At 46.0% G+C, this 18,072-nt stretch overlaps 1 protein-coding gene across 4 annotated transcripts in view; it reads left to right on the plus strand.

Annotated features, from left to right (window-relative positions):
* Positions 1–7: 7 nt before the first annotated feature.
* Positions 8–18,072, plus strand: part of KLC4 (kinesin light chain 4) — a 51,266-nt gene continuing 33,201 nt past the window's right edge. For 2 of the 4 annotated variants that reach the window (XM_088450712.1, XM_088450713.1), the window contains exons 1-2: positions 8–125; positions 13,681–13,933. In XM_088450712.1, the coding sequence (XP_088306838.1) occupies positions 13,685–13,933 (249 nt within the window). In that variant the 5' untranslated portion in view covers positions 8–125; positions 13,681–13,684. Of the gene's footprint in view, positions 126–5,341; positions 5,530–13,680; positions 13,934–18,072 lie in introns of those variants that run through there. The other 2 variants (XM_088450710.1, XM_088450711.1) reach the window with 2 other exon arrangements.

The following is an 18,072-nucleotide window of genomic DNA, read 5'->3' on the forward strand; positions in this document are numbered from 1 at the left end:
ACGCCCCTCCGAGCACGTGACGCTGGCCGTGCTGGATCACAACACTAAGGGGAGAGAGGGGAGGATTGTGGGAAGAAGTAATTGCTGTATAGAGGACGCTTCCGTCGCCTATAGCTGCAGGAGAGGTATATGGTGTCTGTATATTGTCTATATACTCCTAATATGCGCATAGGAGAGCATTATAGTGTATGTGCTGTGTATATAGACCTAGTGCGCTGTCTGTATACTTTATATAAATATATATACACATTCACTGTATATATGCACACAGGGGAGCTGTATACGATGTCTGCTTACTGTGTATATATACAGCTAGGAGAGCTGTATCTCTATACACCCAGGGGAGCTCTATGCTGTCTGTATGTTGTGCCCATACACCCAGGAAAGCCGTATGCTGTCTGTATAATATATTTATATATATATATATATATATATATACATACCCCCCCCCCCCCTGGGAAGCTGTACACTATCTGTGCTGTACCTATACACCCAGGACAGCCGTGTGCTGTATATATACACCCAGGGAAGCTGTACCTTGTCTGTACGCTGTATGTATACACCTATGGGAGCTGTACACTGTATATATACACCCAGGGGAGCTGTATATATACACCCAGGGGAGCTGTATATATATACAGCCAGGGAGACGTATGTTGTCTGCGTGTTGTATATATTTAGCCAGGGGAGCTCTATGCTGTCTGTATACTTTGTATATATACCCCCAGGGGAACTGTGCTGTTTGTGTGTGTATGTGTGTATATTTATATATATATCTCCACACCAAGGGAAGTGGTATACTGTATTTTTTGTACCCAGGGGAGCTGTATACTGTTCATATACAGCCAGGGGAGCTGTATGTTGTCTGCATGCTGTATATATTCAGCCAGGGGAGCTCTATGCTGCCTGTATACTGTATATGATGAATGCTGACTGTATAATGTATATATCTGCCTCAGGATGCTGTGTATATATACACCCAGGGGAGCTGTATGCTGTGTATATATACACCCAGGGGAGCTGCATGTTGTCTGCATGCTGTATATATTCAGCCAGGGGAGCTCTATGCTGCCTGTATACTGTATATATACACCCAGGGAGATGGTATTCTGTTTTTTTATTGTACCAAGGGGAGCTGTACACTATTTATATATAGCCAGGGGAGCTGTATGCTGTGTATATATACACCCAGGGGTGCTGTATGTTGACTGTATATACCCAGGGGAGCCATATACTGTCTGTATACACACTGTATATATACACCCAGGGGTACTGTATATACCCGGGGGAGCCATATGCTGTCCGTATACACACTGTATACTGTATATATGCACCTAATGGAGCCGTGTGTGTGATATATATTATACACACACACGTAAGCTGTATGCTGAGTCACTGCCTGTGAGTGGGAGCGCACTGGAGATAAGGATAGTGGAGGACCCTGTTTGTAAGGGTGCCCACACACATAGCGATTTTTTTTTTTTTCCCCCCGATCTGGCCGATTCCTACACATTGGAACGACAGATCGTGTAGAAAATGCCCAAATTGTGAGTCCCCACTCACGATCATGATGCGCACATTACATCTTCAGATCTGCCGTGCAGTACGGCAGATCTGATAATCTAGGACACCATGCACTATAAAAAAGTCTGGCTGCTGGAGATCGGATGAAGATTGGACAACATATCGTGTGCTGAGCCTACGGGGAGAACTTCAAGGGAAATCGGACACATCGTCGGATCGTAAGTATATCGGTATGTGTGTGGGCACCCTTAGAGTTTACAGACTAGGGGAGTAGGTGGCATAACTGGGAGGTGAACTGTGAAAACATGAGGATGGAGGACAGGCGGTGTGAGTTAATAGTGTGACAATGGCTGGTGGGCTGTAATGAACAGCTGCATTTTCAGGGCAGTTTTACATTGTAGACTGGTAGACATACATTCTGATAAGGCCCAGTTCTAAGTGGAAGGAGGTAATCATTGTGGAGACAAGGCGGCACTCGGAGGTACAGTAGGTGGAGGGTGACTGAGCTGAGCTCTGAGATTTTAGAAGAGGAAGAGCAGCAGCATTGTGGATAGATTTAAGAGAGAAGAGTCTGGGGAAAAAGGAAGACCAGAGAGCAGGTGGTTGCAGTGGCCCAGGCGGAAGATGACTAGGGCATGTATAAGATATTTGTGAGCCTCCAGCATCTGATCTTGGAGATGTTGCAGAGGTGATTGTGGCAGGATTGAGCGACAGCTTTAATATGGAGGGGGGAGGAGTTCAGGATGACACCCAGGCAGCGGACTTGAGGGACAAGAGAGGATACTTTCAGTTATAAACTGTATATAACATCAGCCATAACATTGATACCACCTGCCTAATATTGTGTAGGTCCCTCTCGTGCCACCATAACAGCTCTCACCCATCGAGGCATGAACTCCACAAGGCCTCGGATGTGTTCTATGGTATCTGGCACCAAGGCGCTAGCAGCAGATCCTTTATGCCCTGTAAAGGTGGGGCCTCCATGGCTCAGACTTGTTTTTCCAGCACATCCCATAGATGCTCGATCGGATTGAGATCTGGGGAATTTGGAGGCCAAGTCAACCAAACAATTTTTGCAGTGTGGCAGGGCGCATTATCCTGCTGAAAGAGGCCACTGCCATCAGGGAATGCCCTTGCCATGAATAGTGTTCATTCTAGCACCTTGCACATAATCAGTAAGGAGGGGTGTAGTAGGTATTACATGGCCGGCGGTTCAAATCCCGACAGCGGAAGCCCGGCAGAGGTGAAGATCCCAAACGCTAAATAAGGTAAGTACTGCTAACCCTACTCCCTACCCTAACCCCCCTCTAAGAACCTAAACCTAACCCCCCCTTCCCCGCAGCCTAAACCTAAGTCTCCGGGGGGGTGCCTAACCCTAACCCCCCCTTCCCCTAGCCTAAACCTAACCATCCCGTGGGGGGGTGCCTAACCCTAATTCCCCCCCGGGGGCCCTAAAACCTAACCCTCCCCCCCACGGCTGTCCGCGCCCGGCTTACCTTCGTGCGTCGGTCTTCCAGCGTAGGTCTAATTACAGGTGTCGAGTTTTTGACGCCTATCTTTAGTACATTGCCGGGATTTGACAGTCGGGAAGCCGGTGGTCGGCATTTAGACTGTCGGCTTCCTGACTGCATCCCGTACGGAGGGCTATTTTAATTTTGAAGGGCAATATTTAATACGTGATGTATGGCTACCGTAGCTATAGTGTTGCCCGTCAAAATTAAAATATGCCCTCCTCACTGATTACGTGCAGGGTGCTGGAATGAACACTACATGAAGGGGTGTACTTGGTCTGCAAAAATGTTTAGGTAGGGGATGTAGTTGGGATGCCCGCGCCGGAATCCCGACACCAGTCAGCTTCCTGACCACTGACATCCCGACGGTAAGTATTAGGGGGTGGGGGTTAGGTTTAGGGGTGTCCCGGTGTCTGCATTCACACGTAGTCGGGATATTCAGCGCCGGGTTCCTGAGCGCTGGCAACCTGTACCTAACCCTTAGCTAGTTGGTACATGTCAAAGTAACATCCACATGAATGCCAGGACCCAAGGTTTCCCAGCAGAACATTGCCCAGAGAATCACACTGCCTCCGCAGGTATGCATGCCCCCCCATAGTGCATCCTGCGGCTCTCCCCCACATAAACAATGCACCCACATGATGTAAAAGAAAGCGTGGCCAGTTCCATTGCGCCATGGTCCAGTTCTAACGCCCGGGTGCCCATTGTAGGCGCTTTCAGCTGTGACCGAGGTTAGCATGGGCACTCTGACCGGTCTGCAGCTTCGCAGCCCCATGCACTGTGTGTTCTCACACCTTTCTATCATAGTCAGCATTAACTTTTTCAGCAATTTTATGTTACAGTAGCTCTTCTGTGGTATAGGACCAGGCGGGCTGGCGCATCAGTGAGCCTTGGGAGCCCATTACCCTGTCGCCGGTTCACTGGCTGTCCTTCCTTGGACCACTTTTGGTGACACTAACCACTGCATCACGGTAGGGGTGCTGAGAGGGGGGGGAGCGGGTACTAATTACCCGGGCCTGCTAGAGGGGCCCGGCACCGCTCCCCCCCCCCCCTCTTACATCACAGCAGCCCTGTGACAATCTTTGAATAAGATTGAAACGTTGATAACTTAGTTGGCTATTTAGCATTATTTATAGCTCTGAGTGCTGCACCACTGCCGTATACTTGTCACTTCGGGCATATCGAGTGATCTGCAGATGATGGTTGTTCATACACACTGAACAACCATCTTCTGGCCACGAGACGTCACGCCCCCCCCCCCCCCCCGCGGCCACTTCTGCCTGTGTACTGGTGGTCGTCTGGCCGCCCGTACTCACTGCACAATGGCCCGAAATATCTGCAGATACATTGGGCATCGAGTGTGCAGCAGAGCCGACGCGATATGTCTGTGAACGACGTCGTTCGCAGATATGTCGCTGGTACACACTGGTCGATGGGCACAAGATATATTGGACAGTCAATTGATCGGCTAGTGTGTACCCAGCATTAGACAAATAACAGGAGAGATGCAAAAGTATCTTTGTTGTTTAAAAAATAGATACTTAATGAATTTACAAGTGGTAATCACATTCTCTTCATTGATGGCAGAGTTAAAAGCCGCCTAGCCCTTCACTCCAGTCATCACTCACTCCTTTTGAATGGCATTATAACTAGCGCCAGGGAGGGCGCGAGAGCGGGCCACTGGCGCCAGGGAGGGCGCGAGAGCGGGCCACTGGCGCCAGGGAGGGCGCGAGAGCGGGCCACTGGCGCCAGGGAGGGCGCGAGAGCGGGCCACTGGCGCCAGGGAGGGCGCGAGAGCGGGCCACTGGCGCCAGGGAGGGCGCGAGAGCGGGCCACTGGCGCCAGGGAGGGCGCGAGAGCGGGCCACTGGCGTAAATTTACTAAAGTGAGTGGTTTTAGAAGTGGAGACGTTGCCCATGGCAACCAATCAGAATGTACTTGATATTTAACTAGCACTTTCTAGAAGATTATAGCTAGAATCTGATTGGTTGCTATGGGCAACATCTCCACTTCTAAAAACTCTTCACCTTAATAAATTTACCCCACAGGCTCCAGGGACTCGGGGCAGAGAGATAGAGATCGAGGGCGAGACACACAAACAGATACCAAAGAGAAAGGGAGACACCAGAGAGAACGAGGCGAGACACACACACATGTAGGCAGATTCCAGAGAGAGATGTGTGATCTGAGAGCACACTGAGCCGGGAGAGACGCGCTGGGAGCGCAGGAGGATGAGCCCGCAGTGAGTGCAGGGAGGGGCCCGGCCGTAGCTGCATTGGGAGTGAGCTCGGTGCAGGGAGGCTGGCGGAGGAGGTGGGGCAGTCTGACTGCACAGCACAGGAAGAGGGGATACAGCCCTGACACCGGGACCGGCCGCTGCTCCTTCCCATAGGCCCGCACTCCCCTGCTGCTGATCATATAGGGGGAGCCCCCAGAGGGAGCAGCAGTGTGCCGCAGAGCTTACACCTCACCCCGGCTGTCGGTACAAGCCAAGGTGAGTCAGTGACATGTCATACCCACTGGGAGGGGTCTACACGGCCAACAAAGCACTGCAGGGGATAGGTTACTAAAATATGGCATCACTTAGTCATTGAATTTTTTTTAACCCTGCTTTTATGATTTTCCCTGGGGTAGATAATACCTGCTCTATCACATTGCTTAGCATGCTGTATAACTGATAAACGGTTATATTTAGTCACCTTAGTGCACTGGTATAATTATGTTGAGGGTGTAGGACCTGGGCTGCTGCATAGGGTAATACTGTGGGAGCAGTACAATTTAGGTTATTTGTGTTTGGAGAGGCCATGTAGTATTATCTATGTAAGCGCTACATCAGAAAAGAATAGGATAGAGATGACAATGCATAGGTTATTATTGTGGCAGACAAGTACCAACACTGCAGGTTTTAATTCCTGTAGTTTGTGCGTGTGGCATTATGGTTAATGGTAGCAATTAGGACCTGGGAAGCCACACTGGTTAATGGCTGTGTTTGGACTGGGTTTTGTAGGGGTTAATGGCTGAACTTAGCCTGGGGCTGTGCAGTGGTTAATAATGGCTGAAGTTAGTGGCTAGGGTTCTTCGGGGGGTTAATGGCTGAAGTTTGTAGCTAGTGCTCTGCAGGGGTAAATGGCTGGAGTTGGGGCCTGGGGCTCTGCAGGGGTTAATGGCTGGAGTTAGGGCCTGGGGCTCAGCAGGGGTTAATGGCTGAAGTTTGTGGCTAGTGCTCTGCAGGGGTTAATGGCTGAAGTTAGGGCCTGGGGCTCTACAGCGGTAAATAATAAGTGAGCTACAGAAATGGTTCTGCAGGTTGTGGAATGTGACAGATCCGTACATTCAATGCATATTCATTTAAACACTTATTCTAATAGTATTTTGCTTTCAATGTAAGGGCTGAGGGTGAGTTTCCAGGGGTGCTGTGGATTCCTGGTGCTGAGTTGCAGACACTGTGATGAGAGCTGGTGCTGAGAAGAGGTGTTCATGGCATTGCAGAGACACCTGGCATTACGAAGTAGGGTGTTGATGCCATGGTTTGGGAAATCTTTTGCTGTGTTGCTGTTGAGACAATGAATGGAATTTGGAGCTGGCTGGTTGGGAATGGTTATAGACACCTGGTACTGAGGAGGCATGGTGGCTGATGGCACAGTTATGGACAACTGGCTCTGGGACGGGAAGGTGGGCAATGGCATGGTTAGGTGCTGTGTGTGTCTGATAGCTGACAGTGTTAGGGTAACATGGCATTGAGTAGGCGTGGGAATGGCACAAGAGATGCTTTGTGCTGAGAAGGTAGGTGGTCTATTGAGCAGTTTGTCACTGGCTGATGGCAGCAGTTAATACATCTGGGATGGGTGTGGGTGATGGATGGCATGGTTAAGGGTGATGGTTGACTACAAGGCTATGGATACCTGACACAGTGGATCTAGTCAATGGCTTGTTTAAGGACAACTGGCAGATGGTAGATAGCAATGTTACTTGGCTCCCAGTGCTAATAGGTAGGTAGAAGGCACGCTTCGGGGCACCTGGTGCTATGTTTCTGTGTTTTGTGACACCTGGCATTTAAGAATGGGATTAGTTATACGTAGAGCTGAGATGTAGAGATGGCACAGTTAGGTACCCCTGGCGCTGAAGGGGTGTATATGGCAGAGGGACACCTGGCCCTGAGGGTGGTGGCACAGTTGGGAGCACTAAGACGAGGGGGGCTAACTGCAATGTTGGGGACACGTGTAGAACTAATTTTGGCACATTTCTCAACATTGTATAACCGTTTACTGGTAAGTGTCACTATTTCTGTCTGGGCAGTATTTTAGGGATAGGTGGTGAAATAAGCATCATGTTGGCTTGGTACAGATTATAGGTCTCTGTTTTCCTGAGTGACAATAAAACGTACTGCAGCACTGCCCCACCCTCCAGCACACCTTTTATTCTGAGCATTGCCAGGAGTGTGTCACAACCAGATGTGTCTCTAGCTGCCAGCCCCGGCTCTTGGCAGTAGAGGGCGCTGGTGTTACTGAAAAAAGATCACTTTACCTGTTATTTCTTCATGTTACCTCCATGTGCTCAGCACGTAGGCTAAAGTTGTACATGCATGATCCGTGCAGGCCCCGTGACTACTGATATCTATGTGTGCAGCGCCACGTGACCTATCGTGCTGATTGTATGGGGGGCCCCATAGCAAACAGTTCTGATATATTTGTGTGCGTTTTCTTTGATGTACTATTCTGATAGCTCTGCGCGCGGTGCCCCGTGACGTACTCTTCCGATAGCTCTGCGCGCGGTGCCCCGTGATGTACTCTTCCGATAGCTCTGCGCGTGGTGCCCCGTGATGTACTCCTTTTGATAGCTCTGTGTGTAGGGCCCCATGACGAAGCATGCTGAAAGCTCTGTGAGCAGGGCCCCATGACGTACCATGCTGATGTGTGCAGGGCTCCATGGCTGATGGCTCTATGTATAAGGATAGGCATGATGTATGATGCTGAAAGCTCTGTGTGAGAGTCCCATGATGCACCGAGGTGAGAGCCGTGTCTGGGGAGGGGGGGGGTCCCATGACCTGCTGAAATATCTGTGTATACAGAGCTGCTTGATGCGCCTCTTTGAAAGCTCTGTGTGCCCCATGCTGGTAGCTGATCTCCATGATGTATTATTGTTATAGCTCTCTGTATGCAGTGACATACCGTGGTGATATCTTTATGTATGTGGTGCCTGAAGTCATACTGTGCTAATAGTTCTGTGTGTGTGGGGGCCCATGACGTACCATACTGATATCTTTGTGCAGGACCCTTTGAAGTATGGTGCCGATAGATGGCGTACGGTTCTGATTTCCCAGTGTATGCAGATCGCCATGATGTGCTGTGTTGATATGTGTGTGTGAGGCCTCATGGGGTGCTGTACTGATCGCTCTGTGTGCGGAACCCCATGACGTTCCGTGCTGATATCTGTGTGCAGGGCTCCCTGATCTATTGTCCTGAAAACTCTGTTTGTGGAGCCCCCATGACGTACCACATTGAGAGCCGTGTGCGGAACCCTATGTTATACCATGTTATCCGTGTGCAGGGCCCCACAACATATTGTGCTGACGGCTCTTTGTTTGTGGAACCCCATGACATTATATGCAGGGACCCATGTTGTGCCATAGTGCTATCCCTGTGTGTGTGGGGTGCAATGACGTACTGTGCTGATGCAAAGTTTTCAAAAATCTGTCAAAAACGCACAACCAGCATATTTTCAAATCACCATAGCAGCTCTCCTCATTAAGCTGGAGAGGTGTGAGTGGTGTCATTGTACAGTGTTTTTTATGCCCTTTCCTATGATATACAACACAATAGGCTTTGTGAGGAAACACTTTTTCCTAATTCAAACTGACCTTTTTGACCACGATTATCTAAAAAAGCGCGTATAACAAGAAATGGTGGCTTGCTTATGTGATGAACAAGAATGAAGACGAATTTAAAGTGACCTTCCATCATCCAGCTGGACCTTCACCATCATTCTTCTATCCAAGGTAGCCTGGTGTACTATGGTTACCTTTAATAGAGGTATCCATAGTAGGGGGCCATAGATATAGCTTATCTAGACTTTAGTAAGGCATTTGACACTGTTCCACATCGCAGACTTTTAAATAAACTGGAAAGCATGGGATTAGATACAAAGATAGTTGAATGGATAAGATCATGGCTGCAGGATAGGAAACAGAGAGTTGTAGTAAACGGACTGCAGTCTCAAGAGGGAAATGTTACCAGTGGAGTGCCTCAGGGATCTGTACTTGGGCCAGTGCTTTTTAATATCTTTATTTGTGACATTGCAAATGGTATTAAAGGGAAACTATGCCTTTTTGCAGATGACACAAAGGTATGCAACAGGGTAGACACACCAGGAGGGGTAAAACAAATGATTGATGATCTATGTACACTAGAGGAATGGTCAAGAATGTGGCAACTACAGTTTAATGCCAAAAAATGCAAGATCATGCACTTGGGTCTCAAAAATCCAAAGACTATATATAGTATTAATGGCACTATACTGGAAACTACTGAAGAGGAAAGGGATCTAGGAGTCACTATTTCAGGTGACTTAAAGGCAAGCAAACATTGTAACAAAGCAATGAGGAAGGCAAGTCAGATGCTTGGTTGCATAGGGAGAGGAATCATTAATAGAAAGAAAGAAGTGATAATACCACTGTATAGGTTATTGGTACGTCCTCATCTCAAATACTGTGTTCAGTTCTGGAGGCCATATCTCCAGAAGGATATTAATACATTAGAGACTGTGCAAGGTCTACACCACAAAACATACCAGGAAAGACTAAAAGATCTTAATATGTATAGTTTGGAGCACAGAAGGGAAAGGGGGTACATGATAGAAACGTTCAAATATATAAAGGGTTTTAACAAGGTAAAGGAAGGAGACATTCTTCAAAGAAAGAGAAGTATTAGAACAAGAGGACATGTTCTGAAACTGGAGGGTGCTAGGTTCAGGGAAAATTTTAGGAAAAATGACTGCACAGAAAGGGTAGTGGACAAGTGGAATAGCCTCCCATCAGAGGTGGTAGAGGCTAAGGGGTCTATTTACTAAGCAGTGTTAGGAGATAGAGTGAAAAGTGATAAGGTGCCAGCCAATCAGCTCCCACCTGTCAATTTTCAAACACAGCCTGTGATATGACAGTTGGGAGCTGATTGGCTGGCACCTTATCACTTTCTTATCACTTTTCACTTTGTCTTCTAACACTGCTTAGTAAATAGACCCCTTGGCCTCTAAGACCTCTGATGGGAGGCTATTCCACTTGTCCACTACCATTTCTGTGAAGTAATTTTTCCTCAAATTTCCACTGAACCTACCACCCTCCAGTTTTTCCTAACACTGCTTAGTAAATAGACCCCTAGGACAGTATAGCAACTTACCTCCCAACATATTAATAAAGCAAAGATGGACAGGTCGCACGTGCGGCTGGAAAGGGGGCGTGGCTTGTGGGGAAAGGGGAGGAGTCCAAGGAAAATGGGGGAGGAGCCTCGTGGCTCCCCCGTTTTTCGTCACTTTGGGGGCGTGCCCGCAGCCTAAAAGCAGTCCATACATGAGAGAACCGATGCCGTGCGCATGGCACACCATCTGTTCTCCAACTCCCCCCCCCCCCACCGCGGGAAAACGGGACTGTCCCGTTGGATGCGGGACAGTTGGGGGGTCTGGAGCAATTCAAACATGCATGGGATAGATATAAGGATATCCTTCAGAAGAAGTAAAGATCAGTAAGGGCTGAGGTAACAATATGTTTAAAGATGGGGCAGACTAGAAGGGCCAAGTGATTCTTATCTGCCGTCAAATTCTATGTTTCTAGATGTCTTATGCAAAGTCAAACCTATAACTCCGACTGGAAGAGTTTATGTCATGTCTCCTGATGACACTTTAAATACCACTGAGGCATTGTCACACTATCTTCAGCTAACATTGCTGACTGACTGACTAATACAATGTCATGTATGTCTATTCAACTTGATTTATATAATTAAACTAATGAAGCCATCAAATCTATAATTACCTATTACTACTTCTCATACACCCAGCTTTTTTGAATAAACTACCTTGCTTTAAAATTATTTTTAACTATGAACCCATTGTCCTCCCACTTTTAAATGTTGTCAAACATTAGTATAAACTGTTTCCAGATATGTTTTGAACTTTTTTATTCGATGCACTTCAAATTTAAGTTTGAATTTGGAAAAAGTGTTTCCTCACAAAGCCTATCGTGTTGTATATCATAGGAAAGGGCATAAAAAACACAGAAAAATGACACCACTCACACCTCTCTAGCATAATGAGGAGAGCTGCTATGGCGATTTTGAAAATATGCTGCTTGTGCGGTTTTGACAGATTTTTGAAAACGTTACATATTTTGGAAACGGCATGATATATTTAATATTTTTTCTTAGACTACATATATACTCTCCATATACCAAATTTTAACAAAATCTGAGCTGGTAAGGTAAAATTAGTGTGTTTATTTGACACGGAATGACCCTGTTGTCTCTCTATGCGGAGCTCCATGATGTACTGCGCTGATATCTGGGTATATGCGGAGCTCCATGACGTACTGTGCTGATATCTGGGTATATGTGGAGCTCCATGACGTACTGTGTTGATATCTGGGTATATGCGGAGCTCCATGATGTACTGTGCTGATATCTGGGTATATGCGGAGCTCCATGATGTACCGTGTTGATATCTGGGTATATGCGGAGCTCCATGATGTACTGTGCTGATATCTGGGTATAAGCGGAGCTCCATGACGTACTGTGCTGATATCTGGGTATATGCGGAGCTCCATGACGTACTGTGTTGATATCTGGGTATATGCGGAGCTCCATGATGTACTGTGCTGATATCTGGGTATATGTGGAGCTCCATGATGTACTGTGCTGATATCTGGGTATATGCGGAGCTCCATGATGTACTGTGCTGATATCTGGGTATATGCGGAGCTCCATGATGTACTGTGCTGATATCTGGGTATAAGCGGAGCTCCATGACGTACTGTGCTGATATCTGGGTATATGTGGAGCTCCATGACGTACTGTGTTGATATCTGGGTATATGCGGAGCTCCATGATGTACTGTGCTGATATCTGGGTATATGCGGAGCTCCATGATGTACCGTGTTGATATCTGGGTATATGCGGAGCTCCATGATGTACTGTGCTGATATCTGGGTATAAGCGGAGCTCCATGACGTACTGTGCTGATATCTGGGTATATGCGGAGCTCCATGACGTACTGTGTTGATATCTGGGTATATGCGGAGCTCCATGATGTACTGTGCTGATATCTGGGTATATGTGGAGCTCCATGATGTACTGTGCTGATATCTGGGTATATGCGGAGCTCCATGATGTACTGTGCTGATATCTGGGTATATGCGGAGCTCCATGATGTACTGTGCTGATATCTGGGTATATGTGGAGCTCCATGATGTACTGTGTTGATATCTGGGTATATGCGGAGCTCCATGATGTACTGTGCTGATATCTGGGTATATGCGGAGCTCCATGATGTACTGTGCTGATATCTGGGTATAAGCGGAGCTCCATGATGTACTGTGCTGATATCTGGGTATATGCGGAGCTCCATGATGTACTGTGCTGATATCTGGGTATATGCGGAGCTCCATGATGTACTGTGCTGATATCTGGGTATATGCGGAGCTCCATGATGTACTGTGCTGATATCTGGGTATAAGCGGAGCTCCATGATGTACTGTGCTGATATCTGGGTATATGCGGAGCTCCATGATGTACTGTGCTGATATCTGGGTATATGCGGAGCTCCATGATGTACTGTGCTGATATCTGGGTATATGCGGAGCTCCATGACGTACTGTGTTGATATCTGGGTATATGCGGAGCTCCATGACGTACTGTGTTGATATCTGGGTATATGCGGAGCTCCATGACGTACTGTGTTGATATCTGGGTATATGCGGAGCTCCATGACGTACTGTGCTGATATCTGGGTATATGCGGAGCTCCATGACGTACTGTGCTGATATCTGCGTATATGCGGAGCTCCATGATGTACTGTGCTGATATCTGCGTATATGCGGAGCTCCATGATGTACTGTGCTGATATCTGGGTATATGCGGAGCTCCATGGTGTACTGTGTTGATATCTGGGTATATGCGGAGCTCCATGACGTACTGTGCTGATATCTGGGTATATGCGGAGCTCCATGACGTACTGTGCTGATATCTGGGTATAAGCGGAGCTCCATGATGTACTGTGTTGATATCTGGGTATATGCGGAGCTCCATGATGTACTGTGCTGATATCTGCGTATATGCGGAGCTCCATGATGTACTGTGCTGATATCTGCGTATATGCGGAGCTCCATGATGTACTGTGCTGATATCTGCGTATATGCGGAGCTCCATGACGTACTGTGCTGATATCTGGGTATATGCGGAGCTCCATGATGTACTGTGTTGATATCTGGGTATATGCGGAGCTCCATGATGTACTGTGCTGATATCTGGGTATAAGCGGAGCTCCATGATGTACTGTGCTGATATCTGGGTATATGCGGAGCTCCATGACGTACTGTGCTGATATCTGGGTATATGCGGAGCTCCATGACTGTGTTGTCCCTGAAATCTTCCTGTCATTGCAGGAGCATGTCAGTGATGATGTATCCCCGGGAGGAGAAACTGGACAAGTTGTCCCAGGAGGAAATCATCACCAACACCAAGCTTGTAATGCAGGGCCTGGAGGCGCTGCGCAACGAACACAACTCCATCTTACACAGCCTCCTGGAGACCATAAAATGCCTCAAGAAAGATGAGGAAGCCAATCTGGTCCACGAGAAGTCCGGCCTGCTACGCAAGTCAGTGGAAATGATTGAGCTGGGACTTGGCGAGGCTCAGGTGAGGTCTACGCAAGGGTAGAAATATAGATACATGTCTGAGCATTCACTGCCTATCTGTCTCCAGAGTCCTGTCTAGGGAATAAAAAAACCACCCATTGGTGACATAAGCGTTGAAATCACACTATAATAATCATATATATATATTCGACATTTGTGAGAGCCCTCATTGCGAGTCATGGTGTCTCTTCTTGTATGAAAGACTTCCCTCTTTGCATCCTATTGAGATCCCATCTTTGGACAGAAGAAGAGAGATATAAGTTTGTTCCTTGGATTTAGTTGGGGCTTTGACATTTTATGTTCGGTCAACAAGTGATATTTTCAAGATGGATGATCATTTGGTCTTCTATGATGCTGAGAAAAGGGGTGACCGGATTCCAAGCAGTCCAAAGCTGAGTTGGTTTATTTTCGCCCTTAGGACCATATTCAATTTGGAGCGAAAACCGTTATCGGCAATAGTTTATCGCCAATGACGCAATTTTCACCAGTTTCACTTTACAATTACAAAGATTTTTCACAGGTGCGAAAATGGGGATAAGTTTTCACCACTGCATAGGTGGCGAAAAAAAATGCAGAATTGGGGGTTTTGGGGTGTAGAATGAAAAAAAAAAAATAGCCTGCAGCATTTCGAATGTCCCCTTATAGAAATCTGTGTTAAAAAAAAACAGATCATCCCCAAAAAAGTGGTTTCATTTTTCAGGGCAAAAAAAAATTAATGGGGGACAATCTTAAAAACTAGTGAAATCGACTCAGAGAGGGTCCCTAAATATGCGGCAGGTGTTTTCTAGAATGCGGGTGGTTGCGGCAGGTAGATTTTTGAAGAATTTTTAAAAATCACTTTAGGGACTTAAAAATATGCTTGCACCCATTTTCATGTACCCCAAATTTGATGGGACTAGTTATTTTTCCCAAAAAAATAAGCTAAGTGCTATTCTTCACCACTTCTTCAAAGCCACATTTATGCACCTGCCGCGGTTGTTTAGAAACCCCAATTTCCTTCAGCAGGCCAAATCGGGGGTACCCGTAGTGATCCCCCATGTCAGACCATCTTCTAGGGGGTGACAGCCTGATTTCCCCAAAAGTAACAGGACTTTTCGATACTTACTTTTCCGCGAAGTCCCAACTTCGCTGATTCCTAATTGAATACGGGAATAAGTGGGCACGCGCCCGATACTTTATCCCCTCCACAAATGGCGATGATGGCAAAAAGTCCGACCTCTTTTCACCTCAAATTGAATATGGCCCTTATTAAGGATTACAGTTTGGCTTGGCAGCTGGTTCCTGAAAATCCCAAGGCACGTTATACCACCATTATTGGCAGCTTTGGGATGTTCCCAGAAATGACCCAGTGTCCCCCAATTGAAGGACTAAAAAAAAAAAATTTCTCTAGTTATGTTAAATACTTTTTTTTATTATTCATATATATATATATCTCTATCTATTGGACTTGAAGAAAATTATTTAACATAAGTACATAAATCCTCTTTTTTTTCTTTCTTATTCCTTTAATGAAGAGTCCACAGCTCAGAGAATGTAAATGCAGCCATCAGTACTCGGGAGTAGGATGTCACCAGTACAGCGTAAAGTTCCTATATGTTTCACCCACAAAGGGCTGTGTTGAATTAGAAGCGAAAAGCCGAAATCCGCGAAAAAGTATTGACTATTACGACTTTTCGCCAGTCGGGAACTTCTCTCCGTAATCAATTCCAAATACTTTTCGCGTATGCGGAAAGTCAATGCAATGTAATAACCAATAAAGATTCGCCTCTGAATATCAGGACAAAAGAAGTGCATTTTTATTATTTTGGGGTGCAAAGGAGGGGAAACCACTCAGAACCTTTGGGACAGTCCCCCAAAGGACAACTGCGTAAAAAAAAACCCTAAAAAAGAGTGAGGAGCGCCCCTAAAAAGTAGTTTGAATTTGTGGGCAAAAAAGTACAAAGTGGGGTTACAAGCATAAAAAGTAGCGAAATAGACTTTTTGGGGTCTGGAAGTATGGGTAAGGTACTTTTTTGATTGCAGGTGTTTTTTTTTTTTTTTAAACTTCACTTTAGCGACTTTAAAATATGCTAGCACCCATTTTCAAGTACCCCAAATTTGACAGGACTACGTATTTTCTCCCAAAAATACGGCTTTATGCCATTCTTCACCACTTGTGCAAAGACGCTAATTAGAGGCAATTGTACCAACTTCAGTACCCCAAACAGTTTAATAAGGACTAATCGGGCACTACTACATTGATCCCCAATGTTTCTGCATCATTTTGGGGGGTTCAGACTGATTTCCCCAATTCAGACACCACTTTCTGCCTGTTCTGACATCCCGTGTCGATGTTTTCGCGTCTTTTAGAATTGAATACGCGACTAGCAGGGACACACACAATAAGTTTCCGCAGCCAAAAAACGCGATGTAGGCGAAAAGTCTGGCAGGCGGAACTTTATCGCGGGTGCGAAACTAATTGAATACGGCCCAAAGTCTTGTTTTAAGTAATAAAAATCTGTACTTGTGTAAACATACTGCACTATGTGGATTTTCCTGTGTTTTCCCATGAGTCTGAAAGAAAACCATTCCCACTTGCGAAATCGTGGCCGAATCTATAGTAATACACAGATAAGCAACAACTGAAACGGATTCTGGTCCATAGATGGGATCCCATTCCTTGTGTCAGTGCTCGCACAGTATCACGCTGTTTACAAGTTTTTTCCCTTTTTTTGTTACAATCCTTCTGCCCAGTAACAATATTTGTGAACCTGTAACTCTGCACACTCTGAATTCCGGTGCCGCAGGGAACCTTTAGGATCCATAAACCAAAATAATACCCTGGATTGAGTACCTGTGTGTATTTTAACAGCTAAGCACATTTTAAACACGGTTCTGGCAATTAGATTCTGAGAGCCATTACTTACTATACTATCAGGCAGTCCCGCTCCTCTATAGTATTATATAATATTTGTTGCACTTCTGAATTCAAGGCTTACGTCACCATTGGTTGCTACTTTTAATACTTATTTTCCCGATGTTAGCAGTGAAAGCTGACACCTTTTTATAATAGTTGGCTTGTTGAAAATAATATACTTTTTTTTGTGTTGTTAAGCATGTTATGTTTGATATTCTGTCACATTGTATTAGCGCCTACTCTTTTATTCCTTCTCCCTCAATCAGTATTAATGTAATCTGACTGGTGGTGTGAAACCAATATGTCGGATCAATATCGTAGTGGAAAACCAAACATTATATAATAACAGATAAGCGTTTGGTATACAGCACTTCTTCAGGTGTGGTTGTATATGTGAGAGGCGTAGTATGGTAGCTTAGTCTTTAAATGTCCTTTACAAATTTGTTTTCCCGTAATTTTCTATATGAAATAAATAGTTCTGATACCTGGCCATGACATCGTACCAGCCAATCGGCTCCTAACTGCCATGTCACATGCTGTGTCTGAAAAATGACAGTTGGGAGCTGATTGGCTGGTACCTTATCTCATTTCACTTTGTCTCCTAACACTGCTTAGTAAATAGACCCCTAAGTAACAGTAGAACATGCTCAGATAATGAACATTTATACAGTGGAAACTAAACAAAGCTGGAAAAAGTATGCTATTTATACCTCCTATCTTTATGTAGCTCCAGGTCCTATTATGGATGATCCGCCATGTAAAGAGAATAAATGAATGGCTATATAAATTTAATGTTTCCCAAAAGTTGCAGCTTCTGGGGTATTAGCTGTTTGGAGGTGTAATTTATATTCTCATTCTGTTACTCTTTATTACGAAATGATTCCTGATTCTGAACTACCGTATATACTCGAGTATAAGCCGACCCGAATATAAGCCGAGGTGCCTACTTTTACACCAAAAAACTGGGAAAACTTATTGACTCGAGTATAAGCCTAGTGTGGGAAATGGCAGCAGCTGGTAGTGCCCCCAGTTGTAATTCCCCCTGGTTGTGCCCCCAGTAGTAATCCCTCCTGGTAGTGCACCCAGTGGTAATCCCCCCTTTCAGTGCCCCCAGTAGTAATCCCTCCTGGTAGTGCACCCAGTGGTAATCCCCCCTTTCAGTGCCCCCAGTAGTAATCCCTCCTGGTAGTGCACCCAGTAGTAATCTCCCTTTTCAGTGCCTCCAGTGGTAATCCCCCCCTGGT

The sequence above is a fragment of the Taudactylus pleione genome, unplaced genomic scaffold, assembly GCF_031769625.1.
Source record: "Taudactylus pleione unplaced genomic scaffold, aTauple2 ptg000522l, whole genome shotgun sequence".
Taxonomy (NCBI): domain Eukaryota; kingdom Metazoa; phylum Chordata; class Amphibia; order Anura; family Myobatrachidae; genus Taudactylus; species Taudactylus pleione.